General features: G+C 51.1%; 1 protein-coding gene across 7 annotated transcripts; it reads left to right on the top strand.

Moving 5' to 3' along the window:
* Nucleotides 1-3,850: 3,850 nt before the first annotated feature.
* MOK (MOK protein kinase) lies at nt 3,851-27,024 on the top strand. 7 transcript variants are annotated; one of them, XM_016186100.2, is made up of 12 exons: nt 3,851-4,020; nt 10,910-11,024; nt 14,918-15,007; nt 16,154-16,224; nt 20,893-20,971; nt 21,061-21,109; nt 22,881-23,059; nt 24,391-24,492; nt 25,294-25,467; nt 25,847-25,958; nt 26,358-26,552; nt 26,638-27,024. In XM_016186100.2, exons 1-12 carry the CDS (start codon nt 4,014-4,016, stop codon nt 26,716-26,718), a joined length of 1,254 nt encoding a protein of 417 aa, XP_016041586.1. In that variant the 5' UTR covers nt 3,851-4,013; the 3' UTR covers nt 26,719-27,024. The 7 variants fall into 7 exon arrangements, with proteins under 7 accessions (XP_016041586.1, XP_060037054.1, XP_060037056.1 ...); XM_060181071.1 differs by lacking the exon at nt 14,918-15,007; XM_060181073.1 differs by lacking the exon at nt 25,294-25,467.
* The last annotated feature ends 481 nt before the right edge of the window (nt 27,025-27,505 follow it).

Raw genomic sequence — 27,505 nt, 5'->3', positions numbered from 1 at the left:
ATAAATAAAAAGATTTAAAAATAAACTACTGGGAGTCAGGCAGTAATGCAGCAGGTTAAGTGCACATGGCATTAGCACTGACATAAGGATCCCAGTTTGAGCCCCAGCTTCCCACCTGCGGGGAGGGGGGATCACTTCACAGGCGGTGAAGCAGGTCTGCAAGTGTCTATCTTTTCTTCTCTTGTCTTCCCCCTCCTATTGCGATTTCTCTTTGTTCTATCCAACAAGAATGACCGCAATAACAGCAGTAATAATGACAACAACAATAAAACAAGGGCAACAAAAGGGAATAAATATTTGAAAATAATAAACCACTTAAAAAATAAATAACAGATATTTGGGCTAGGAAGGCCATTCAGCAGCATCATACATATGTGAGGCCCTGGGTTCATCCCCCAGAGTTGCCTTACACACAAAATGAAATTCAGTTCTTTTTTTTTTTTTTCTCTCACCAGAGCACTGTTCAGCTCTGGCTTATGGTAGTGCAGGGGGGTTGAATCTGGGGCTTTGGAGCCTCAGGCATGAGAGTCTAGTCTCTTTGCATAACCCTCTGCCAAGACTCAGTTCTTCTGTAGGAGTAGGATGTGTGAGCAGGCCCATATCCACAACAATCTCGCATTCGAAACCAACCTAGATCTCGGTCCAGACTCTCCCCTCCAGGCCCAGTTCTGACCAGCTTCAGCCAACAATGTAGCCTAAACTGACATGTGACATTTGGGATAAGCTTGTACTAGATTTGGACTCAATTGTCTGAAATCCACTCTAATTGGACTCCCAGCACCACATCTGGTGCTTTACCCAGGGAGGAACAGGAGTCTGGACCCCCTCCCAGCTGCTCCTTCCAGCCTTTGCAAAGCCACAGGATGGGCCCTCCCTGCTGGCCCTGCGCAGGGCCCTGCCTGCGTCCTCTCCGGCAGCAGACACTGCCTCCCTCATCTCCTCCGAGCCTGTGCTTCAATGTCACCGTGCAGCTAACTCCATAGCCTCCTGGCTACACCCCACCCCTGCGGCTCCCTGCCTATGTGCGCGCTGGGTGCCAGGGCGGTCATCTTTCTGTGGCGCCCAGAGATCGAATCAGGTGGCCATCAAGGCGCACAGACCGCGCAGAGGTCCAAGGGTGCTCCCCTCTTGCTTCCTGAGTGGCAGGACCCCAACACCTGCCAGACACACCCGGGTGGTACCCGCGGTAAGGAGACGCAGTGACAAGTTCTAAACGGCAGGCGGCGCCCGAGAACCACGCGGTCAGCTAGTCGCCGGGGCCGGGGAAGGAGAAGGAGCGCTGGACCCGCTGCTGCCCACCGGGTCTCACCGCGGTCCCCAAACAAACAAGCCCTACAGGACCGGAATGAAACGGCCCGCATGGCTATTACTGCACTTTAGAGTGCTTAAGCAATCTCCTGAGTCAGCCTTCTTATTTACATTTTCAATTTTGTCTCAGGGCCGTAAAAACACGTAAGTACTGAAGCTGAATTCTTATCAGTCAACTCCAGAATAAAACCAAAGAGAGTAGGAGGGGGCATTAGACATGCTTCTCTGTACACTATGTACTGTGTCAAAGCTGCTGAACAAATCAATAGGATTTTTCACATGTTCCTTCTAAGTCACTACAGCAAATCACTTGTTTTCAGGAACTTAAAAAAAAAAAAAGTCTTTCCATGGCCCAGAAAGTGGATCAGTGGCTAGAGAAATAGACTCAAATTTAGCATGAGGTTCTCAGTTTGATTCTCTGACGTCATATATGCCACAGTGATGCTCTGGTTCTCTCCTTATCATCAATCAATATTTACATTTACACATATATGTAATTTTCTAAAATATTTATTCACTTTCGTTGCCCTGGTTGTTTTATTGTTGTAATTATTGTTGTTATTGATATTGTCGTTGCTGGATAGGACAGAGAGAAATGGAGAGAGGAGGGGAAGACAGAGAGGGGGAGAGAAAGACAGACACCTGCAGACCTGCTGCACCGCCTGTGAAGTGACTCCCCTACAGGTGGGGAGCCGGGCTCGAACCCGGATCCTTACTCTGGTCCTTGAGCTATCACCCAACTCCCCCTATATTTAAAATTTTAAACCAGGTAACTGCTCAGTGCTTATGGTGGTGGTGGTGGTGGGGTTGAACCTGGGAACTTGGAATGTCAGACATGAAAGTCTGTTGCGCAAACCACCATGCTATCTTGACGTGATCTCGAGTCTTCAGTAGCAGTCACTGAGCAACTGTATGTACCTTGCGGGGGGTGGGGGCTCCAGGCAGAAATCAGAAGCTTTTGTGCTGTGTATCGTGGACACAACACCTCATATAGTTGTCACAAGCAGAATTACATTAGGAAACGTGAGGACTTGGGGTCTCTACCGTCTGACCCCTGGAATTACCTGTAAGCAGAGAACTACTGCTCCAGGGCAACTCTCACAAGTTCCACTTTTTTCTTTCTGCTAACACATCAGGTGTGGGCTCTTTGATTTTACATTCTAGGGGCATTCGCTCCTCCCTAAGCCCCCAGGGTGTGCAAGAGAGTGGGGGTCCCTGTCAACTTAGGAGAATAGCCCCAGGCTAGTCTCCCCTCTCTGGCAGCAGACGGACCCAGCCTCAGAATTTACAACCAAGCACCCTGTTGTTCACTGAGGTGAGCAGAAAATTCACTAACACATGAGGAAGAGAAGCAGTAGGGCTGGGCAGATGATCCCAAAGAAATGACTATCTAGTTCTATCATTATAACACTATTGCAAATACTTTGGTCTTCTATCGCTTCGGTGAGAATAAGCTCCTCTCTCTCTGTCTCTCTCTCTCTCTCCGCCTTAAAACAGTTTATTGGCTTAAGTGCACGTGGCGCGAAGCTCAACGACCAGTGTGAGGACGCTGGTTAGAGCCCCCGGCTCCCCACCTGTAGTCGCTTCACAGGCGGTGAAGCAGGTCTGCAGGTGTCTCTCTTTCTCTCCCCCTCTCTGTCTTCCCCTCCTCTCTCCATTTCTCTCTGTCCTATCTAACAACAATGACATCAATAACAACAACAATGAAAAACAACAAGGGCAACAGAAGGGAAAATAAATAAACATATAAAAAATAAAATAACAGTTTATTGGATTCATGTGGATAAAGATATGTACTTGTTCACAGTCTAGTACTCAAATGCCACACCCACTTCAAATCAGTTTTTTCTCTAGTATCTGTCATGCAGCAAGAAGCACATTCTCAGTTCTGCTGGACCTCTCCAGTGGACACTTCTAACAGCAAAATCCACATTATGCACAAGCACGGTTTTTCACCCAACAGAGGCTGTTGGTTAACGTAACCACTGCAGACACATCGTCTGAATGGTACTTCCACAGGATGAACTTGTCAACATGCCTTCAGTCACCAGAGTATATTCCAGAAATCACTTTTTTTAAATTGGGGAATAAGAAATCACGTTTTATCAAAGCCTAACACACCGGTAGACATCCGGAACACCTCTGCGGTGCTAAAGTCATTCCCTCGTAGGTCGGGGATCTATCTGTAAGCTCCACTTTCTCTTCGGCCAAAGATTTTTTTCTTCTGTGTGTTTACTGGTCACCTCACAGACTGGAATGAACTACTACAAACACGGGCACAGCTACAGTTCCTCAGTGGTACCAGGCTCTATAAACGTCATGGCTGTGGTCCCCGCACCGCACCTGTCTTAGGTGGAAAAGTTCTCAGGACCAGGCTGTCTGTATCCCCACGTTGGGAACTCGGAGGGAGGGGTTGCTTAGCAACCAGCCGGCGGGATGCACTGCGCACGCGTACTAGGGACACCGGAGCAGAACGGGTCTTGTGCGCAGGCGCAGACAACGCCCCGGGACGTTCTGGGCCAGGTGGTTGCCAAGGAAACAGGGATACAACATGGCGGCCGGCTCCTAACGCTCTCCATCCAGGGACCACCGTGGAAGTCCTCGGTCGGGACCCTGCCCCAGAGAAGTGAGAGTCGGGGGCTCTTTCCTGCCCTTCCTTCTCCGTCCCGAGTCTGCAAGGGTTGTCGCCAGCTTCTGGATCCAGGATGAAGAGTGAGCGGGCCGGGGTCGCGGGGGATCGCAGGCGACCAAGGGGACCAAGGGGACCAAGGGGACCCTGGCCGGCAGTGGCCGCAGTGAACCACTGAGGGGAACTGACTTGTGTGCTTGATCATTTGGGGAGGAGATCAAGCAGTAATGCTTTTTTAATATTTGTTGATTCCCTTTTGTTGCCTTTGTTTTATTGTTGTGGTTATGGATGTCGTCGTTGTTGGATAGGACAGAGAGACATGGAGAGAGGAGGGGAAGACAGACACCTGCAGACCTGCTTCACCGCTTGAACCCTGACCCTGTGCTTGAGAGTCCAGTGCTTTAGCTGTGGCGCTGCCTTCCAGACCACACAAATACAGTTTTATTTTATTTTATTTTCTAATTTTTTTATTGATAAAAATAAAAAAGAAACACTGACAAAACCATAGGATAAGAGGGGTACAGCTTCGCACAATTCCCACCACCAGAACTCCATATCCCATCCCTCCCCTGATAGCTTTCCTATTCTTTATCCCTCTGGGAGCGTGGACCCAGGGTCACTGTGGGATGCAGAAGGTGGAAGGTCTGGCTTCTGTAATTGCTTCCCCGCTGAACATGGGTGTTGACAGGTTGATCCATACTGCCAGCCTGTCTCTCTCTCTCTCCCTAGTGGGGCAGGGCTCTGGGGAATCAGAGCTCCAGGACACATTGGTGGGGTTGTCTGTCCAGGGAAGTCTGGTCGAATCCTGCTAGCATCTGGAACCTGGTGGCTGAAAAGAGAGTCAACATAAAGCCAAACAAATTGTTGACCAATCATGGACCTAAAGGCTGGAATAGTGCAGATGAAGAGTTGGGGGGCCCTCCATTTTGTAGATAGCTAGTAGGCATATTTTAGTTATATTTCAAAGGGCCTGTGGCTATACTAGTTTTTTTTTTTTTCTGCCTGAGCCTGGAATCTGATATACAGGTGGATCCTAATTATTGTCTGGGGAGATGATGTCATGGCTGGGAAAAGGACCAGAAAGCTGGATCAGGGAAGAGAGTAGCTCCCTAATATGGGAAAGGGGTATAAAAATTACTGTAAGCCCCATTGATTTGATGTGACCTAGGGCCCATAATTAGCTTAGGAGCCTGTGTGACCTCTGCATCCCTGTGGATGTGAGCTCACATTCTGTGGTCATGAGTAGGAACATTACAAGCTGCCCCAGTATCGACCCATCTTCCTCAGGTGGAGCATAGAGTATGTTGTCCATCCTCCCTTCGGAGGATGGAACATTTTCTACCATTGTTGATCCAGAACAAATACAGTGTTTTTAAAAAAAGAATTTATGGGGGCTGGGCAGTAGCACAGCAGGTTAAGCACCTATGGTGCAAAGCACAAGGATTGGCATAAGGATCCCGGTTCAAGCCCCAGCTCCCCACTTGCAAAGGGGTCACTTCACTAGTGTTGAAGCAGGTCTGCAGGTGTCTTTCTCTCCCCCTCTCTGTCTTCCCCTCCTCTCTCCATTTCTCTGTCCTATCCAACAATGACAGCAACAACAATAAAAACAACAACGATAAACAAGGGCAACAAAAGGGAAAAAATAGCCTCCAGGAGCAGTGGATTCATAGTGCAGGCACTAAGCCCCAGCAATAACCCTAGAAGCAATATATATATATTCATTAGAAAGATAGATAGGAAGAGAGAAAGAACCAGATGTCACATGTGCTGCCAGGGATTGAACTCGGGACCTCATGGTTGAGAATCCAGTTCTTTATCCACTGTACCACATCCTGGACCACTAATTTTTTTAAACTCATTGATATTTGTCTAATGAGAGAGAAAGAAAGGAAGGAAATGGAGAGAGAGAGAGAGAGAGAGAGAGAGAGAGAGAGAGAGGCCACCAGCTTTTTTTAAAGCTATATTATGTTTTATTTATTTTTGGTGAAACGAACCTTGTGCATATGCAAGTGCTATGGCCTCCTTTTTGTTTTCATTCAGATAAAGATATAGAGAGAAGGGGACCGGGTGGTGGTGTACCTGGTTAAGCACACATATTACAGTGTGCAAAGACCTGGGTTTAAGCCGCAGCCCCCACCTGCAGGGAAAAAGCTTCACAAGCGGTGAAGCAGGGCTGCAGGTGTCTCTCCCCCTCTTTCCGCCCTCTCAATTTCTGGCTGTCTCTATCCAATAAATAAATATAATTAAAAAATTAAAAATAAAAAGAAATTTAAAAGATTATTTAAAAATGATAGAGGAAAGGAGAGAAGGGGTAGATAGCATGATGGTTATGCAAAGAGACTTTCATGCCTGAGGCTCTAAAGTCTCAGGTTCAATCCCCCACACCACCATAAGCCAAAGCTGAGCAGTGCTCTGGTAAAAAGAAGAAAGAGAGAGAGAGAGAGAGAGAGAGAGACACCACAGCACTATAGCTCCCCTCTGTTGCCACCGCCCCTCTCATGTGGTGCCTGGGCTGGAACCTGGGCTGCACAGGTAACAGGGCAGGTGCGCTTCCCTCTCCCTGTGAAATCCCTTTCCAGCCTGCAAATACAAACTCTTGAAAGCCCACCATTGCCTGTGCTTGGTGAAGTGTGTTCTGTGTACTCAGGTGCTGCCTCAGAGCTCCACACAGCAAGGCAGCTTCCTTGTTCTTGGGTGGGGGGTCCCGGTGGGATCCTGGTGGGGTCCTGGCTGGGGTTTCCCTGGGGGCTGCTCCGCCAGCTCCTCTCCTGGGATCCTTTCTATTCTGTGTAGTTGGAACAAGGTGCCATCATAGAGCAGCGTGTGTAGGAGGCTTTGCCGTGTGCTTTTTTGGTTTTCTTTCATTTTAACATTTTGTTGTGGAAATTTTCCTGCAGTCCAAAAATAGGGGAAATAGAATCCTCATGGGTCTTTGTCACCAATTTCCAGCAGAGATCAGCATTCGGCATTCCCCCACTGGCTTTTATTTCTGGAGTCTAGCTTTCATTGTTGCTTTTTAATAAAAATAGTAAGCTCACTGTGGGAAATATCTAACTTGGAAAATGAGACAGGGCTGGAGGATGGCAGACCCAGTAGTATGCACTTTACCGTGTGTAAGGATCTGGGTTAGAGCCCCTGGCACCACATGGTGATGGTGGGGGTGGGGGTCACAGACAGTGGAGTGGTGCTGTGGTGTCTCTCTTTTAGTTATTTATTATTATTTTTTAATTCTGTTTTTAAATTTTTTAAAATAATTTTCCCCCTTTTGTTGCCATTGTTGTTTTATTGTTATTGTTATCGTTGTTGGATAGGACAGAGAGAAATGGAGAGAGAAGGGGAAGGCAGAGGGGGAGAGAAAGACAGACACCTGCAGACCTGCTTCACCTCTTGTGAAGTGATCCCCCTGCTGGTGGGGAGCTGGGGGCTCGAACCAGGATTCTTGTGCGGTCCGTGCACTTTCCACCATGTGCGCTTAATGCGCTGCGCCACCACCCGGCTCCTGGTGTCTCTTTCTTTCTCTTTCTGTCTCCCTCGCTCCCTCTCCATTTCCACCCACCTTCTGTCTGAAAAAAAAAAATGATGCTAGCTAGAAACCCCAGCAAAACCTTGGCGGCAAAAAAAGAAAAAAAGGGCAGGGGGTAGCTAGCATAATGGTTCTGCAAAGAGACTCTCCTGCCTGAGGCTCCAGAGTCCCAGGTTCAGTCCCCAGCACCACCATAAGCCAGAGCTGAGCAGTGCGCTGGTAAAAAAAAAAAAAAAAAAAAAAGAAAGAAAGAAAAACGAAAACAAGACAGAGGAAATGGTATTCTCAGAAAGAGCCACTAGTCTGTGAGTGTGCATTAGTGGGTTCTCTTTGAGGGTGTTATTTTTAGAGATCTAGAATTTAGATCCATGCAGCACGGATCACTATATGACTAAGCCACACACACACACACACATAAATATGCATAATTGCATGACTAGGTCTTATCTCTTTGGGGATGGTTGAAGTGCCATTGACTTTGTATTAAATATGACTGCACTGAACTAAGAAAAAGATGATGCTGTATCCTTCAGACAGAGCGGATGGACCTGGGGGTGATCATGCTTAGTGAATTAAGGACTGAATGTCAGCTGCTGGGCAGTCTTGCTTGTTTGATGCCTACAGAGACTGAAATACATGAACTTGCCAGCAGAGGAGTAGCCGCACTGTTCCCATGACCCTGTGAGAACTGAGGAAGTCATCTGGGGCTGGGGGTGGGCACACAACCTTGGCCATGGGAGTGCATGCTTTGTTTGCAAGACCCTCTGTGCATTCCCTCTGAAAGGGGCAAGATTGTGTTTGAGGTGCTGCATGGTATTGTGTTGTGTTGTGTTGTATTTATTGTATTATATTTTTTTAAGTTTTTTTTTTAATTTTTAAAATATTTTTTTTCCCTTTTGTTGCCCTTGTTGTTTTTTATTGTTGTAGTTATTATTCTTGTTGTTATTGATGTCTTTGTTGTTGGATAGGACAGAGAGAAATGGAGAAAAGAGGGGAAGACAGAGAGGGGGAGGAGGGGAGAGCAAGACCGACACCTGCAGACCTGCTTCACCATTTATGAAGCGACTCCCCTGCAGGTGGGGAGCTGGGGGGCTCGAACCGGGATCCTTAGGCCGGTCCATGCACTTTGCGCCACATGCGCTTAACCTGCTGCGCTACCGCCCTGCTCCATACATTGTATTTTTTGCAAGCAGAGTTATCTCTGGGGCTTGGTGCCTACCTGACTCCACCATACCCAGTGGCTTGCCCGTCCTTCCTTCCTTCCTTCCTTCCTTCCTTCCTTCCTTCCTTCCTCCCTCCCTCCCTCCCTTCCTCCTTTCCTCTCTTCCTTTCTTTCTTGTCTCCAGAGTTATCGCTGGGGCTCAGTGCCTGCACTATGAATCCACTGCTCCTGGAGGCTATTTTTTTCCTTTTGTTGCCCTTGTTGTTTATTTTTGTTATTGTTATTGCTGTCGTTGTTGTGGCTCGAACCGGATCCTTGCTCCGGTCCTTGAGCTTTGCACCATGTGCACTTAACCCTCTGTGCTACTGCCAGCCCCCCCAGTGACCATTACTTTTTGATAGCTTCCTCTCTGCGGTAGAGACTGGGGACTTGAACCTGGGTCCTTGTGCCAGCCAGTCCCAAGAGACATTGAGGTTTTGTTTTGGTTTTTTAATTTTTTTTATTTATTCCCTTTTGTTGCCCTTGTTGTTTTATTGTTGTAGTTATTATTGTTGCTGTTATTGATCTTGTCGTTGTTGGATAGGACAGAGAGAAATGGAGAGAGGAGGGGAAGACGGGGGGGGGGGAGAGAAAGATAGACACCTGCAGACCTGCTTCATCACCTGTCCAGCGACTCCCCTACAGGTGGGGAGCCGGGTGCTCGAACCTTGTGCTTTGTGCCACATGTGCTTAACCCGCTGCGCTACTGCCCGACTCCCACATTGTGCTTTTAAAAGCTTGTTTTGTGTGGATGTGGGCATGAGGCCCCAAGCTGATGGGCCTTTTTTGGTCCCATCTGTTTCCAGAGCAACGCAGCTGAACTTTGCTGGGCTTCTGATCTGTTTGTTTCTAGTTGGTTTTCTTTTTGGCCTGGCTCTTGGCGTTTCTCTTTTTGTCTCCATTGGCTTCCTTCAAGGCCCTCCATAACTTGCCAGCTGGGTAGGGACCTGTATTCTCAGGATCTCTGTTTAATTGAAAAGTCTCTGGAGGCTGGGTGGTACATGGTGCAAAGCACAAGGACCAGCACAAGGATCCCAGTTCAAGCCCCTGATCCCCATCTGCGGGGGGGGGGGGGTTCACTTCACAAGCGGTGAAGCAGGTCTGCAGGTGTCTATCTTTCTCTCCCCCTCTCTGTCTTCCCCTCCCCTCTTAATTTCTTTCTGTCCTATCCTACAACAACAACAATGGAAAAAAAGATAGTCTCGGGAGTCGGGCAGTGTAGCCCAGTGGGTTTAGCGCAATGGGGTAAGCTCAGGTGGAGCAAAGCGCAAGGACCGGCTTAAGAATCCCGGTTCAAGCCCCTGGCTCACCACCTGCAGGAGAGTCGCTTCACAAGAGGTGAAACGCAGGTCTATAGGTGTCTATCTTTCTCTCCCCATCTTTGTCTTCCCTTCCTCTCTCCATTTCTCTGTCCTATCCAACAATGACAACATCAATAACAACAATAATAACTATAACAATAAAAAAAAGGCAACACAAGGGAATAAATAAATATTTAAAAGAAGAAGAAGAAAAAAGATGGTCTCCAAGAGCAGTGGTTCATAGTGCAGGCACTAAACCCCGGCAATAATCCTGGAGGCAAAAACAAAAACAAACAAAACACCTCATTAGCAACTTTCCAGCCAGAGTATCTGGAAGGATCAGAATTCAGTGGGTAGAGAGCATGCCCTGCCGGCTGTGAAGCCCTGGGTTCAAGCCCCAGCACCACTTGAGCACCTTGGGTGGCACCAAGGGAGTTCCATAGATGGTGAGGTGGCCTCCCTTCTTATCTCCTCTCTCTCTTCCTCTCCCTTTCCTCCCTGCCCCCTGTCTTCCCCTCCTCTCTCAGTTTCTCTCTGTCTTATCCTTTCTTTCCTGTTCCTCTCTCTCTTTCTCCATCTCTCTCTCTCTCTTTCTCTCTCTCTCTCTCTCTTTCTCCATCTCTCTCTCAAATAAAATGTGAAGAATCAGTCCAGGGAGGATTCTCATCAGTGGTATCACATATGCACTAGACCCTGAGTTCATTCCCAGGGCCAAACAACAACAACAATGTGAGCACAAAATATATGCAGGGGCCAATGAAATTGTTCATTTGGATAGCGAGCTGCTTTGCTGTGTACAAGACTCAGGTTCAAGCCTGGGCCCCACCACTTTGAAGGAAGCTTCAGTGTTGGGTCTCTTTCATTCTCTGCCTCTTTATCTCTAGCTAAAAAAACCATAGACACATACACACACAACACTTTTTTTCCATAACTGTATTTCTTTACAGACTACAAAGCCATTGGCAAGATAGGAGAGGGAACATTCTCTGAAGTTCTGAAGGTGCAGAGCCTGCGAGATGGGAACTCCTATGCTTGTAAACAGATGAAGCAGCACTTCGAAAGGTAGGCAGGCGGGCAGCTCAGCCCAGGCACTGGCACAGTGAGGGCAGTTGCCACGTGGAGGCTTCTCCTCACTCAGGAACATGTAAAATGTGGCCACAGTTCTTTGCAAAGTGAGGACTGTGGGCTTTCTCTCTCCCTCTCTGTCTCCCCCTTCTCTCTCATGGAAAAAATGCCTGCCATGTGATCCGGGAATTTGGCGCAGTGGATAAAGCATAGGACTCTCGTGGTCCGGGAGGTGGTACAGTGAACAAAGCATCGGACTCTCAAGCATGAGTTCCACAGTTCAATCCCCGGCAGCACATGTACCAGAGTGATGTCTGGTTCTTTCTCTCTCCTCCTATCTTTCTCATAAATAAATAAATAAATAAATAAATAAATAAATAAATACTTTAAAAAAAAGCATAGAACTCTCAAGCATGAGGTCCTGAGTTCAATCCCCGGCAGCACAGGTACCAGAGTGATGTCTGGCCCTTTCTCTCTCCTCCTATGTTTCTCATTAATAAATAAATAAAATCAAAAGGACAGGAGATAGCATAGTGGTTATGTAAACACACTCTCATGCCTGAGGCTCCCAGGTCCCAGGTTCAGTCCCCCCATACAGCCATAAACTAGAGCTGAGCAGTGCACTGGTAAAAAAAGAGAGAGAGAGAGAGAGAGAGAGGGAGGGAGAGACAAAAATAACAAGTATTTAGACAGACGTCTGCAGCTGTAGCTCCTTCTAGTGTCAAAAGCAATGTTCTTGTCTCTGACTTATAGGAATGACTCCAGGGTTTCTTCAAGAAAGACAACTGTTTTTTGGAGTCATCTCTAGGAATGAGATTGCTACTGTTTGCAGGGTGTTCCACTGCTGTTACTTGATCAATGAGTTCGTAGTCCGGGCCGGGCTCCGAGCACCAGCGATAACCCTAGAGGCCATATATATATATGACGTCCTTAATAATTAATCTTTTATTTTTTTCCAGATCACTACTCAGCTCTGTCTGGTGGTTATAGGGGGATGAACCTGGGGCTTTGGAGCCTCAGGCACAAAAAAGCCTTTTTGAAAAACCATTATCCTACCCCCCCACCCAATTAATAGATATATTTAAGTTATTTCTTTTTTTAATATTTATTTTATTGATTTATTCCCTTTTGTTGCCCTTGTTGTTTTATTGTTGTAGTTATTATTGTTGTTGTCGTTGTTGGATAGGACAGAGAGAACTGGAGAGAGGAGGGGAAGACAGAGAGGAGGAGAGAAAGACAGACACCTGCAGACCTGCTTCACCGCTTGTGAAGCGACTCCCCTGCAGGTGGGGAGCCGGGGTTCGAACCGGGATCCTTGTGCTTTGCGCCACCTGCGCTTAACCCGCTGCGCTACAGCCCGACTCCCTATTTAAATTATTTCTGTCTTGTCACTCCAAGCTTGGTCTGGGCTGGCAAGTTCTCCGAACCTGGTTCTAAGGGACGGTGACCAGATAGTGTATAAAGAAAGAGTTGTGGGAGCAGGCGGTGGTGCCCCCGGTTGAGTGCTCACATTACAGTGCACAAGGACCCAGGTTCAAGCTCAGGGGGGAAGCTTCACAAGTGGTGAAGCAGGGCTGCAGGTGTCTGTCTCTTTCCCTCTCTAACTCCCCCTCCTCTCTCAATTTATCTCTATCCAATATTAAATAATAAATAGTAAAGACAAATACTAGAAAAAAGAAAGAAAAAAAAAAAGAGAAAGGGTCATGGCCAAAAAGGTTGGGGGTGTTGGGTTAAGTTAAAGCAGATGCCTTTATTTTGTAGGGTTTTGGAGAGTTCACACACTCTCCAGAATGGGCCGGCCTGGGCCTCCCCCGAGCTTTCTGAGCAGGACGTCCCCTCACACGCATTCTCTGGAGGAATCATATTCTTTGGGGCGTGGTCCATTCTGAGGCATTTGGGGGAGCCCTGGGCTGTGCACAGGCGGAGTGGCGGGTGTCAGAGGGATGGTATGGCAGCCTTGTCCCCGTGCCATGCAGCCGGCCACCTGTGGGCCTCTTGAAGGGCTGTGTCTGGGGATGGAGCTGCTCTTAGATCCAGCTGGGCCTGCCTTGCCCTGCCCTCCCACCACCCCTGCATCCACTCCCCTCACTCGTCCTCTCTCTGCCACTAACTAAAGAAAGGTCCCAGGAGCCGAGGCCCAGGGAGCCTGACTCCTTCCCCTCCTGCAGTGTGAGTTGCTGTATAGTTCTGAAGTTCATCCTTCAAAGGAAATAGGGGGTTGTAAGGAAATTGAAAATGAAAAAGTCTCAACTTTTCAGTCAGAAATCTTTCTTGCCCAGTTGTTCGGGATGTTTTTACATATCTGCGGGCTAGTGTGAGAGGGACTCAAAATACTCAGCCACACTGACTCCAGGTAATAGTCACGTGATTCCCACTGTTTGAACCACCTGACACAGTGCTGAGCTTCCCATTACATGTTACATCTGGGCTGTGGGAAGGAAGGGTTTATTCACGTGTGCTCCTTTTAGCGTCTCAGATAGAGGTCTCTGTGGATCAAGTCAAAAGACCGTGTGAACCTATGGGCGGTCTGGTGTCTCTCTTGGGGTCTGGAAGTAATGACAGCCAACCTCAGGCCACTCGGCCCATGATGCTGGGATGGGTGTGGATTTGGAAAGGACACAGCGTCCAGGTGTCCTGTGCGAGGCTCACCTGACGGCAGGTGGATGGCACTGAAGGCTGTTGAAAGCTGGGTCTGCTGCACCACTCTGAACTGCTTCTTTCGGGTGGTGTCTGTGGCCATTACTCCACTCGCCCCCCCCCCCCGAGACTTCTGTCCTATCTAATAAAAAGGAAAAAAGAGTGGTCTGGGAGGTGGCTTAGTGGATAAGGCACTGGACTCCCAAGCGTGAGGTCTTAAGTTCGATTCCCAGCAGCATGTGTACCAGAGTAATGTCTGGTCCTTTCTAGGGAGTTGGGCGGTAGCACAGCAGGTTAAGCGCAAGTGACACAAAGCGCAAGGACCAGCACAAGGATCCTGGTTCGAGCCCCCGGCTCCCCACCTGCAGGGGAGTCCCTTCACAGGCGGTGAAGCAGGTCTGCAGGTGTCTGTCTTTCTCTCCCCCTCTCTGTCTTCCCCTCCTCTCTCCATTTCTCTCTGTCCTATCAACAACAACGACATCAGTAAAACAACAACAATAATGACTACAAGAATAAAAACAAGGGCAACAAAAAGGGAATAAATAAATATTTAGAAAGAAAGAAAGAAAGAAAGAAAGAAAGAAAGAAAGAAAGAAAGAGAGGGACACCTGGAACAATGGAGTACCAACCCTGATTGGAAAAAAAAAGACACCAGCAAGGTCTTCTCACAGGACCTTAGATAGAGAACTATTTGACTTATGTCTGAAGCTCCCAGAACCTTGGTTTCTGTGAATTCATTTAGAAACAGAGTAAGCCTACCTTCTAGGGAAAGATAGACATAGGCTGGGGGATGGATCAACCAGCCATCATGCACATCCAGCAGAGAAGCAATTAAACAAGCCAAAACTCCTTTTTTTCTGCACCCCTAAAAGAATTTTTGTCTGCACTCCCAGAGGGGGAAATGTTAGGGAAAGATGACCAGAGGGATTTGAACCCCACTTCCACTGGGACCTGGAACTTTTGGGACCTTTGCACCATCACTTCTAGGGAAGGGATTCTGGAGAACACTTGAGGAAGTCAGAGGCTGTTTCTATCTTTATTATAAGATTACCTTATAATCTTTAAATCACTAATAAAAAAATAAAAGCAAAGGGAACAGGGTGGGCCTAACCTCAGCAGCCCGCAGGAGAAATAAGCCTGGGAGACTTGCAAGTTTCCCAGTTAAGGTTGTGTCATGACTCGTGAAGTAATGATCCTCCCTGTTAAGCTGACCTGCGTTACAAACTAGTTATTTATTTTTACCTACACAATAGTATTGAGCAAGTGAACAATCTCCGGGAGATACAAGCTCTGAGGCGCCTGAATCCACACCCAAACATTCTTACGTTGCATGAAGTGGTCTTGTAAGTATATATTTGGGGCTTTTTAAATTGATGTTAATGTGATGACAATGACTAGATTGCTTTTAAGGAAGAAGGGTGTGGGAGACCATCTCAGAGGGCTGCCTTTTTCATTGTCTCTGAAGTCACCCACTGGCCTGCACCGGTCCCCATGCAGACCTGCCTCATTCAGGCCAAGGCACACTCCCCCCAGGCGGACCCTCCCCGGAGCCCAGCTGGACTGCGGCTAGAGCCGGTTCCGCACCTGAGGTCAGCAGTGTGCTCTGGTCTTGCTGGGCAACTGCTCTGCTCCCGCCCCCAGTGAGTGCTGTGACTGGTGCTCCAGGAGACCAAGCACAGTTGTCCCAGGCCCACGAGAGCCCCCACACTGGGCATAGCACCTGTCCAGGGGCGGCACCGACCTCCATCGGAGCCCCCTGGGCAGACCCGGGCTGGAGAAGCAGACGGCCAGGCTGCGGCCCCTCCTCAGTGTGGCCAATCTGTGTGTCGTCCTCTCCTCCCTCCCTGCCCCGCACAGGTTTTGGGGTGCCCTCACTTATCCTGATCACACAGAGGTCATTTAGTAAATGGTAAGGGGGTGTTAGCCACCAAACCCACATTCCATTCTTTTTTTTAAGAATTAAAAAAATTATTTATTTATTGAATAGAGACAGTCAGAAATTGAGAGGGAAGGGAGGGATAGAGAGGATGAGAGACAGAGAGACACCTGCAGCACCGCTTTACCACTCCTGAAGCCTTCCCCCTGCAGGTGGGGGCCGGGGGCTCAAACCTGGGTCTTTGTGCAATGCGCCATGTGCGCTCAACCAGGTGCGCCACCCCCCCCCACATTCCATTCTTTTCCCTTTGTGTGCTTGAGCCAACACCCCAGTCTCATTTCTGCTGACAGTTAATTTGATATTTCCAGGACATTTATTTAAAAGAAGCATGACGGGTTAGAATTTCTGCTTAAAAGTGGGTCTTACCATTATTTTACGTATATTTCACCTGAAACATTGATTTGAACCCCAAACTTGTACTCTTTCATTCCTTATATTTGGCCTTTGTCCTGAGTCTGCTTTATGTTAACCAATGAACTTACATATCTGACTATGCTTTCTTAACAAAGACAAGAAAAAATAAAAACATTTACAAACCTGCTTTCTTCTTCAGTGACAGAAAATCTGGTTCTCTTGCACTAATATGTGAACTTATGGACATGAATATTTATGAGCTAATCCGAGGTACGTAGACTTCTTTGCAAGCTAATCGAAGACCTGCTTCTAGAGGCTTCTGCGGGTTCGCTCCGCTTGGCTTTAGCGCTCAGAACCTCTGGTCCCTGCGTGTGAGTCCCCTGTCATGCAGGGCAGCAGACTGCTTTGCCCTGGAGGCCTTTTGCTGGCAATGCCCTCTCTCTGAGGCGGGTGAGGGTGGGCGGTCACTGCCTGCAGGGGCTCTGTCCCACGCGGGGTCTCCGTTAAGGCTCGGCAGGCGCTCCTCTGTGTCTCAGAACAGGAACGGCGGGGTGGGGCGGGTGCTGAGAGGCACCTCCTTGTGCTCAGATCCCCCTCTGTGTTCTGGGTGCTTGCTCGAGCCCTTCTGAATCAGTCAGCTCTGTGCAGCCGGGCGTCCCGGACCCGGAGCCACCCTCTTCCCGGCTGGCTGCCAGACTTACGGAGGTCGAGGTCGCCCGAGGGACATGAGAAAGGGCTGCAGGTGGCCGGCTCACATCTAGCCATGCTCCCTGGGGTGTCAGGACTAGGGAGTGTCCCCGAGAACATGGCGTGGGGAGCGTGGGGCCTTCCAGATCACATCAAGCCTGTGGGGCTGCCCCCTCATGCCACGTGCCCGCCTGCCCGCGTGCACCCCAGAACAGCCTTTGCAGGGCATCGAGGAGGCCCAGGGGCTCCTGGGCTCAACAGTGCAGGCTTGAGGTGACGTTCTCTCTTCCTGAGATGGAGAGGACCCCTGCACCAGCACTCGTTCTGCAGAGGGAGTGGAAAGAGGCATGGTGGCAGACCAACTGCTCACAGGGGACTGCACACACTTGTGTCCTAGACGCCGGGCCCAGGGAGGCGAAGCAGAGGTTGCACGTGTGTGAAGTCCTGCCCATGTCTGGTCCCCAGCAGCCCCCAGATATGGTTAAAACTTTTGGATCCAAACCTCCTGAATCTCTTGGGAAAAATAGGATATGCCTTTTATCCTCTCTGAGAATATGTGGTATTTCCTTTTTTTTTCTTTATTATTATCTTTATTTGTTGGATAGAGACAGCCAGAAGTCAAGCGGGTGATAGAGAGGGAGAGAGACAGAGAGACGCCTGCAGCCCTGCTTCACCACTCGCAAAGCTTTGCCCCTGCAGGTGGGGACCAGGGGCTTGACCCAGGTCCTTGCACATTGTAATACGTGCACTCAACCAGGTGCGCCACCACCCGGCACCTATGTGGTATTTCTTGTGTCGTCTTCCGTGTATATTTAATTCATAGGTGAGCCCCTCACTTGGGTCTCGGTCTAATCTTGCTTTACATATAATTCTTCCCCTTCTCTCTCTCTCTCTTACCTCCAGGGTTATTGCTGGAGCTCAGTGCCTGCACTATGAATCCACTGCTCCTGGAGGCTATTTTTTTTTGTTGTTGCCCTTGTTGTTTTATCATTGTTGTTATTATTGCTGTTGTTGTTGGATAGGACAGAGAGAAATGGAGTGAGGAGGGGAAGACAGAGAGGGAGAGAGAAAGACAGACACCTGCAGACCAGCTTCACTGCCTGTGAAGTGACCCCCCTGCAGGTGGGGAGTGGGGGGTTCCAACCAGGGTCCTTCAGCCAGTCCTTGCGCTTTGCACCACATGCGCTTAACTTGTTGTGCTACTGGCCAGCCCCAGTTTTAAATATAATTTAAAAAATTTTTATTTTGAAAAAATTTTTATTTATTTTCCCTTTTGTTGTCCTTGTTTTTTATTGTTGTTGTCGTTGTTGGATAGGACAGAGAGAAATAGAGAGAGGAGGGGAAGACAGAGACGGGGAGAGAAAGACAGACACCTGCAGACCTGCTTCACCGCCTGTGAAGCGACTCCCCTACAGGTGGGGAGCCGGGGGCTCGAACCGGGATCCTTAGACTGGTCCTTGTGCTTTGCGCCACGGGCGCTTAACCCGCTGCGCTACCGCCTAAAACTCCCCTTAAATATACTAACAAGCTTAGTTATCTGATTTATTGGCTTAAGATCTATCAGAAATGGAGCTGGTTAGAGGGAGAACATAGCTCCCCTCGCCATGTCTGAGAGCCTGGGTTCAAGCCCCACACGGCGTGGGGCGGGTTGGGGTGGGCTCTGGTGCCACACTGTCTGTCTTCTTTCATTTACTGAAATTTTTAAGATCAGTGAAAATCGTGCCTGTGGGGGCACTACCCCTGGCGCTACCTAGAGCCCTCATGGGTCCAGTTTCTTTCTTTATTCTTGAGCAGGAGTGGGAGAAGGGAGAGGGAGAGGCAGGGAGATCTCTGCATCCCTCCATCACCCATGGTACTAACTTGACTGTCCACTGTGCTCCTGGCTGTCCTAGATTGTGCTCTCAGCCCTAGTCCCAGAGCCCCAGGAGAAAACAACACTATTCCTGGGCAGAGATAGATAGCATAATGGTTATGCAAAGAGACTCTCATGCCTGAGCCTCCAAAGTCCCAGGTTCAATTCCAAGCACAACCATAAGCCAGAAATGAGCAGTGCTCTGGTAAAAAGCAAACAACAAAACTCTTTCTGACGATTGTCCAGACTTGTCGGTGACGAGGCGGGTGTGGAGAGTGGGTCTGTCGCTCAAGCTTTTGCACCTGCTCTAGGCACCCGCTGCTCCTTGGGTCTCCAGAGCACTGGGGGCACTGCCAGGGGGCCTTGCAGAGGACGCCCAGAGTCAAGTAAGCAGAAAGCAGCGTTTATTTCATGCTGGTAGGCTCAGCGGACTCAGGCCCCAAAATGAGCCCAGGACAAACAAAGGTTATTGCTGTTAACATGTTTTTCAACTAGCTGGCAACAACAAATTTAAAAGAATAGTAACACTTATAAAGGTCTTTATATATATCAAGAGGATTCATTTTGAGCAAGGTCTGATAACGGACTCCTTAGCAGGTGTGATGGGCTCTTTGGAGGCCAGCCAAGGTTTTCTGTGGGGGGCAGCATGTCTGTGTGGGGGAGACTGCTGCCAATTGCATTTCCTTCTCTTAACTAAGAAGACAACCCTAGCTTAGTGATAAGCCACCCTGCTGCTCTGCGGCACTGTCAGCCCAGCACTGGGCACATGTCTTAGGGAGGGCTGGGCCCTCCGCCAGCAGGTCTGGAGAGGCTAGGGCTCTGCTAGCCTGGCAAGGGTGAGCCCATGGGAGGGAAGACAGAGAGCTCGCTTTCTTTCCACTTTTGCTTAATATTTACTTATTTCATGGATAAAGACAGAGAAATCAGGAAGGAAGAAGAGGAAAGAGAGATAGAGAGCTTGAGAGGGAGAGGGAGAGGGAGAGAGAGCACAAGAGAGAGCCACCCACAACCTAGCTTCACCACTTCCTCCAGGCAGGGACCTTTCTGCTTTATGGAGCCGGTAATTGGGGCTGTTCACAGCTAAGGAGAGCGGTACTGTAAGTGCTGTGAAGCGGTAATAAATGCAAGAATGAAAAGATTGGGGAGAGCTCGTGCCCTTAGACGTTTTGTGACGTAGATTGCTTTGTAAACTGGAGTCTTGGTTGGCTCTGTGAGGACCACAGCTGTCAAGTGGGGCCTCTGCTCCCGGGAGGGGGGTGTCTGACTGCTCAGGTCAGAGCGGCTGTTCTTTATATCAGGTGCAGTAGGACGGGGCACTCCCTGGAGCAAGGGTAGCCACTGTGCTCACAAGGACCACAGGAACGGAGGGAACAGGGTGGGGGAGCCAGCGCCAACACGTGGCAGCCTCCTGGGTCAGAAAAGGTCAATGCCATTGTCAGCCTCTCTCCATTAAAAGCGTGCTGGGGAGCCGGGCGGTGGCGCAGTGGGTTAAGCACAGGTAGCACAAAGCGCAAAGACCGGCATAAGGGTCCCGGTTCGAGCCCCCGGCTCCCCACCTGCAGGGGAGTCGCTTCACAGGCGGTGAAGCAGGTCTGCAGGTGTCTGTCTTTCTCTCCCCCTCTCTGTCTTCCCCTCCTCTCTCCATTTCTCTCTGTCCTACCCAACAACAACAACAACAGCAATAACAACAACGACGATAAACTACAAGGGCAACAAAAGGAGGGGGAAGTTACATAATAAATAAAAAAATTTTAAAAATCAAGCATGCTGGGTTGGGGGGATTGAGGGGGGCGCTGTGGGCTGGCTCCTTTGCTTAGTGATTCGTTGCCATTTTTCTGTTTGCAGCCAGGCCTTCTCTGGAGCTTTGTTCATGCAAGTTCCCACCAGTCCTGGCAGAGGCCTCTCTTTTCCCCGAAAGAGGGCGAGATAGGGAGAGGGAGACAGAGAGACGAGAGGCCCCTCAACACTGCTCCCCCACTCACGAAGCTTCCTCCTTTGTGGTGCCCTCATACTGGTGGTTGCATACCGTCAGGTGTGCGCTGGGTCGAGGGAACCAGCTCCCTAGACTGGACGACCTGGACTGGAAGCCTGGGAGAGCTCTGGACTTGCTCGAGCCCTGCAGCTGGGTGGCATGGGTCCCTGGAGGCCTGGCCTGAGCTGGCCTCAGGTTCCTGAGCTCCAGTGGCCCCTCAGATGGTTAACAGTCACGCAGAGCCACGTGGACGGCTCACTGACCTCGTCAGGATGCAGAGCTGACGTGGTGGAGTTCCCTCCATGTCCCTGAACCCACTGCAGACTGTCCTTCACTGAGAAAGTTATGTCCTCACCCACCATTACATTGGCCTTTCATTTCAAAAGAGGGGGTGTGGTGACCATGTCGACTCCCCTGGCCCGGCCAGGGAGAAGATACCCGCTGTCGGAGCAGAGGGTCATGCACTACATGTACCAGCTGTGTAAATCGCTCGACCACATGCACAGGTGCGAGGGCCTCAGCCTCCAGGGCGCGGTGGGGGCCAGGGCCGGACTGAGCGCACGAGGGTGAGTGACCCTGTCTTCCCTTTGTGCAGAAATGGGATCTTCCACCGAGATGTGAAACCAGAAAATATATTGATAAAGGTAAGAACTTTCAGCTAACGATGGTGTCAAGGTAACGAGAAGCTGTAAAAATGTCTCAGGGCCTGAGAGAGAGCTCACCAGGTAGGGTACTTGCCTGGCCGTGCAGGGGACCTGGGTTCATTCAGTCCCTGTCATTTCGTGGGACCACCACAGAGCCAAGGCGGAGTTGCGAGGCTGTGGTGTCACTTTATCTGAGGGTGGAAACCAGGCAGAGGCTGCCCTTGGAGCCAGGGAGTTGCACAGGCTTGTGGCCCTGACTCTACACAATAAATGATTGTGGATGAGAAGCTTTTGCTGGATAGACTTCAATCCCATGTTGGTCAGCAGTCATTGTAGGGTTGGAAAACATGGTTTATCTGATAAATGCTATCAACACAACTGCACATCCAGGGAAAATTATCTGAGGCACCTTCATACTGTACACAGCAATGAACTCTGTTCCAACCACTGGCAGTGGGGTAGGGCAGGGCTTAGGCCCCCACTACTGGCACGACGTGTGTGGAGTTTAGGTACCATCGCAGTCAAATGAACAAACCCACCCCCAAGAGTTCCCTCTCCCCCACCCTGTGCCCCCAGACAGACTCATCTGCTGCCCTCACCGTCTATTTACATTTTCCAGAATATCCGGCAAACCAAATTCTGTAGTTAAAGAGAGCTTTTTTTTTTTTTTCTCGTTTTGGCTTTCTCTCAGCATCGTTTTGGCCTTTGTAAGCTCTGTTCCTGGTGAATTTTGACCATGACTCTTGGATGTTCGGTTCTGACTTCACCACTCTTTCTCTTTCATTTCCGTTTGAGGAGTTTCTACTGGTATGTCTTCATGTTCCCCGAGTCCTTCCTTGACTCTGGAGCCTGGCAGATCACGTTATTTTTGTTACAGTGGGTTCTGAGTCCCTTCCTCCCTCCCTTCCTTCCTTCCTTCCTTCCTTCCTTCCTTCCTTCCTTCCTTCCTTCCTCCTCCAGGGTTATCCCTGAGGCTCAGTGCCCGCACTATGAATCCATTGCTCCTAGAGGCCATCTTTTTGTTTCCATTGTTGTTGTTGGATAGGACAGAGAGAGATTGAGAGAGGAGGGAAGACAGAGGGAGAGAGAATGACAGACACCAGCAGACCTGCTTCACCACTTATAAAGCGACCCCTCTGCAGCTGGGAAACCGGGGGCTCAAACCAGGGTCCTTGTGCCGATCCTTGTGCTTCGCACCATGTGCACTTAACCCAGGGTGCTACTGCCAGGCCCCCCGGGTTTTTCATGTTTTTCATTTTTACTTTTGGTGGCTCCAAGGAATGAACTCAAAGCCCCCCACGTTTGCTGCAAGCAGAGCACCTCTTGGACCCAAGAGGAGGAGAGATACCACAGCTCTGCTCCACCATTCCTGGAGCCCCTCAAGTGCCGCTCACGGTGTTCACATGTAGTGCTGGGCTCGAACCCAGAGCTTCACACCATGAGATGTGAGCTCCTGCCTGCTGTGATAGTCTGGAGGTCTGAAGTGTGTGCCTTGTCCCTATCTGTCCTGTTATTCTCCTGCCTTTTGCTGCCATGATGCGTGTTTCATGAGTGAGCGCGGGCGCTCGGCTATGGCGGGGACCGGCCAGGGGCTCACACTCGACTTTACCCTTCAGAACCCAGAGTCACTACATGTGTTCAGAAACACCCATCTGAAGCGCGCTTCTGGGCTGTGGAGCCTGAGGCCTTCTCACAAGTCTCTGGAGTGGCGTCTGATGCCGCACTGCTTGAGATGTTCCATCTCTCTGTGTCCTCCCCCCGCCCCCCGCAGCAGGACGTCCTGAAATTGGGGGACTTTGGGTCCTGCCGGAGTGTGTACTCCAAGCAGCCATACACAGAGTACATCTCCACGCGCTGGTATCGGGCCCCCGAGTGCCTCCTCACCGACGGCTTCTACAGCTACAAGATGGACCTGTGGAGCGCTGGCTGCGTCTTCTACGAGATCACCAGGTGGGCCGCGCCCTTGAGTCACTGTGGAAGGGCCACAGAACACTGGCCTGGAGTCACCGCACCACGCAGCCTCCTGCGGCCCCACTACCGAGCACCCAGCTGCCCTGCTTCCCTGTGTGAGGAACGTGCTGTCTGGAGCAGAGGCCTGTCTTGCCACTTTTTTGAAAATATTTCAAAAAACTTTATTAGATAGAGACAGGGAGAAACCAAGAGGGAAGGGGGAGATAGAGGATGAGAGAGAAAGAGAGAGACCTGCAGCACTGTTTCATCTTTTGCAAAGCTTTCCCCCTGCAGGCGGGGACTGGGAGCTTGAACCCTGGTCATTATGTTCAACCAGGTGTACCACTTCCCGGCCCCTGTCTTGCCAATGTTGTACTCTGCCCTGAGACCTGTAATGGGAAGTGTGTTTATTTCCAGTGACCTGGAATCTTTGATCCCCAGTCTTAAATCTATAAAACTGAGAGAGTCAAAGTTTCCCAGAGGGCCAGAGGGCCAGAGAGCTGACCAGGCAGGGCACCTCCCTGGCCGTGGCCGTGCCTGCTGCCTGGTTCAAGGCCCCACACCATAATGGAGTGACTTGGGACCCCAGAAAGCTCGATGCTTTCTGTCTCTCTAGCTGAATGGGGAAACAAACAAACAAACAAACAAACAAAAGACCAGTACAGTAAAACTGTGCACACTTACAAGGCTGGGACTTCAGGAGCCAAAGAAGCCCCTTGAGAGTGATTTGTTGTCAAACCCTGCCCTGGCCTGGCCAGCATTTTTGTCAACAAAGCTCACTTGAGTGGTTAGTGGGTGTCACCTGTCACCAGAACGTGGCTCCCTCTTGACTCTGAGAAAGACATCTCCTGTTGTTAAAACAGAATGAGGAAGAGCCAGACCGGCCTGCGAGGAGGTTCAGTAGTAAACTTTGAATCCATAGGCATGAGGTCCTGAGTTCGCTCCCCAGCACTGCACAGGCCAGAGCACTACTCTGCCTGTCTCCCTTGTTTATCTGTTTCTATCTCAGGGAATAAATCAATCTAAAAACAAACAAACAAAAAAATGTTCTGGGAGGTGGCGCATTGGGCTCTCAAGGTCCCGAGTTCAGTCCCTGGCAGCACATGTGCCAGAGTGATGTCTGGTTCTTTCTCTCCCTCCTCCTATCTTTCTCATGAATAAATAAACATTAAAAAAAAAAAGAGAGAGAGGCAGGCAGACTCAGGCCAGAGGGGGTGTGTCGTGAGGACCGCCATGTGGCTACAGATTGCTTCCAGAAGCTTCTGCCAGTGATGGTGGCCTGCAGAGGGCCGTGGCTCAGTCCTCATTGCAGCCCCCTTGTCGCCCCCCAGTCTGCAGCCCCTCTTCCCTGGAGCCAACGAGCTGGACCAGATCTCCAAGATCCATGACGTCATCGGCACACCCGCTGAGAAGACCCTCACCAAGTTCAAGCAGTGAGTGCGCGGGGTGGCCCTCTCTGCCACCAAGCCACCTGCCCAGCTAGCCGCAAGTCTAAGGGGGCAGGGAGTGGGGCTCTCTCCAGTCCCGCAGGAGAATCCAGGTCATGCCCCAGCATTTGGAGACGGATGGCCGTGAGCACCCAGCACCCCAGCCACAGGGCCGGCAGAATGAGGAGTGTTCAGGGAGCGTTTGGATTCTGGGTCAGAGGTGGGGCCGAGGAGCCGGGGTCTCCTGGGGGAACTTAGGCTGAGGGGGTCCCACAGCTCCCAGACACTGGGGCTGAGGGCGAGGAGATAGCCACTCATTTGGAGTCTATTTTTCAAACCTTCGCTCCACTCTTCTTAGGCAGGACTGTGATATCAGTCTGTCTTTCTTTTTTGTTTGTTTGTTTATTACCAGAACACTGCTCAGCTCTGGCTTATGGCGCTGCGGGGGACTGAAGCTGGGACCCTGGAGCCTCAGGCATGAGAGCCTGTTTGCATAACCATTATGCTGTCTGCCCTCCGCCAATATTAGTCATTTTGAGAACACACTGTTTTCTTCTTGACACTTGAACATAATCTGGTTTCAGTCCTGCACACACCCAGCCCCTCCCCCACCCCTAGTTCAAAAGCAGCTTCCTTCTCAGAGCGGTTTTAGGTTCACAGCAGAACGTGCGTGCAGGCATTCTCCAGCCCTGGGGTCCCAGCCCCGCAATCGCCCCGAGGCCACAGCCCCTGCCCCCAGAGTCTCGAGGGCCCGCGGGCGCCTCAACCGTGGCGTGATCGTCTACTGTCATTGGGCTTTCAATGCAGGTCGAGAGCTATGAGTTTTGATTTTCCTTTTAAAAAGGGATCGGGGATTCCTCTCCTGACAGCCAGTCTGTCCCCGCAATGTCTCTCCCTCCTGCACGCCATGGTGGCTTATGACCCCGACGAGAGAATCTCGGCCCACCAGGCGCTGCAGCACCCCTCCTTCCAAGAGCAGAGGTAGGCAGCCTGGGGGAGCTGGGGGAGCGTGCCCCGAACCCATGGCCGAGGGGATGCCGTCTGTGGGCCCACACTCACTGTGACCCGAGCACCCTTTCCCAGAGGGGGTGCTGGTGGGGTGGGGGCTCTGTGGCTGCTCAGACTGGGAGGCACAGTGGACTCAGCCCAGTGAGCCCATGAGGCAGCTGGTATCTCATCTGACCCCAAGTCTCCAGCTGCTGGGCACAAATCTGTGGCCACAGACACCCTCAGGGCATAGAACCCCCAGCCAGCTGGTAGACGACACGGCTGTTCCTGGCGGTGGGTGAGGAGGCGTGTGAAGACAGACAAGACTCCTTGCCCCTCATCCTCAGCGGGCCGCACCCCTCCCCACCCCCAGGGCAGCAGAGAGGCAGGCTCTGGCCAACCACAGAAGAGCTTGCTTCTCCGAGTGCCCCGTGGGCCCAGACCTCAGCACTGACTGGCAGACGGCCAGGGAGAGCCGGAAGCAGGTACCAGGGGCAGCTGGGCCATGGGTAGGCCAGGCCAGACACGCAGAGGAGGCAGCGTGGGCCTCCCCGAGGGCCCCTCCTCATGTCCTGGGTTGGCTCCCCAAAGGTCCCACTCCCCTTTCCTCTTGGTCCCAGTTGCCAGGTCCCGGCAGGGGCCCTTCTGAGTCTGCACCGCCTTGGTGCCAGGAGCCAGGCCGCGCCCCAGAACCCTTGGCCTGCCCACCCCAGGTCCCTCTGCATGCCCAGACATTCTCCTCTCCCTCTCAGCGGCCCGGGACCCCACGTACCCTCTCTCCACACACCCCTGCGTGACCCTCCTGCGGCTGTGTCCCCGCAGTGTGTGGGCGCCACCAGCACAGTGTGAGCAGGGCTGCAGCCCATGACCTCTGTCACCCCCAGCACCCCAGACTGCGGGCAGAGGAGGAGCGCGCCCGCCGGCCAGGCCCGGCCTTCGTGGTGGAGCTGCCCAAGCTGAAGCTGGCGGGCGTCGCTAAGCTGCCGTCCTTCTCCAGCCCCACGCTGCAGCCCGTGTTTGTCCCTGGCAAGGTGGCCGTGCTGCGGCGGCCCTTCAAGTGTGTGGGCGCAGGCCAGAAGGTAAGCCCCCCTCCCCCCCGCTCATCTGGGAGTGCTGCCTTGGCCTCCATGGCCTGTGCTGAGCGACTGTCCTTGTCTTTGACAGACGGACACGCAGAAAGACTTGAAGCCGGACCTGAAGCAGTGCCGCCTGCCCACCATAGAGAGGAAGGGCGGGGGCCCCTGAGCACCACGGCACCACTGCCAACTCCTAGGGAAGCCGCGCTTCCGACACCCCCCCTGGGCCGGCCCCGGAGGGTCCCCTTGAGCAGCCAGCCATGTGGCCTGACCCCCAGCTCAGGTCCCTATGTCCCAGAGCAGCTTCTGTCTTGTCTGTCACACGTGTCGACCTGAGTCAGAGCAGATAGGACATGTCTGCCCATGAGCTGACTATTAAAGACTATCAGGGCAAGGCCTGGCTTCATGCTTTCTGAGTCCAGCGCAGGCTCTGGCCAGCGGCCCTGGGCTCTGCAAGTACTCCCCGGTGCGCTTTTGTCTGCAAAGTTCTGCAAGGTGCATCTTCACTTTGCTTCTCCTGGAAGACCATGAAAGAATGAACACAGGCATGCGCTGGGTGCACTGGATCCCTGGGGTGTCCAGTGTCCACTCCGGACTCCCGACCTTGATCCCTGAGCCCCCGAGGCCCAGCAACCCCCCCCCCCGCCTCCCCAGAGGTGCTCTGAAGGCCTGTGGGGAGGAGTAGAAGGTGGACGCCACACAGACCCACTGAGGCCTCCCTACCTGGGCTGTAACTCATAACTCCTTGGGTTTTTTATCTTTTCAAACTGACACATTAAAAAGCAAGCACGTTTCCCAAGTTCAGTCTTAAGTTTCTTTGTTCCTAAATTTGAGACAAATGTGTGGAACGTTCCAGGAGCTGTTGGGGGCCACCAAGAGCTCTTAGAGGCCACCACGCCAGTCAAGCCAGAAGGGGTCTTGTAAGTCAAGGTCTCAGAGAGGTCAGTCTGCCCAGT

Source organism: Erinaceus europaeus, chromosome 22 (genome assembly GCF_950295315.1).
Source record: "Erinaceus europaeus chromosome 22, mEriEur2.1, whole genome shotgun sequence".
NCBI classification, from domain to species: domain Eukaryota; kingdom Metazoa; phylum Chordata; class Mammalia; order Eulipotyphla; family Erinaceidae; genus Erinaceus; species Erinaceus europaeus.
This window is presented reverse-complemented; position numbering and strand designations above follow the sequence as displayed.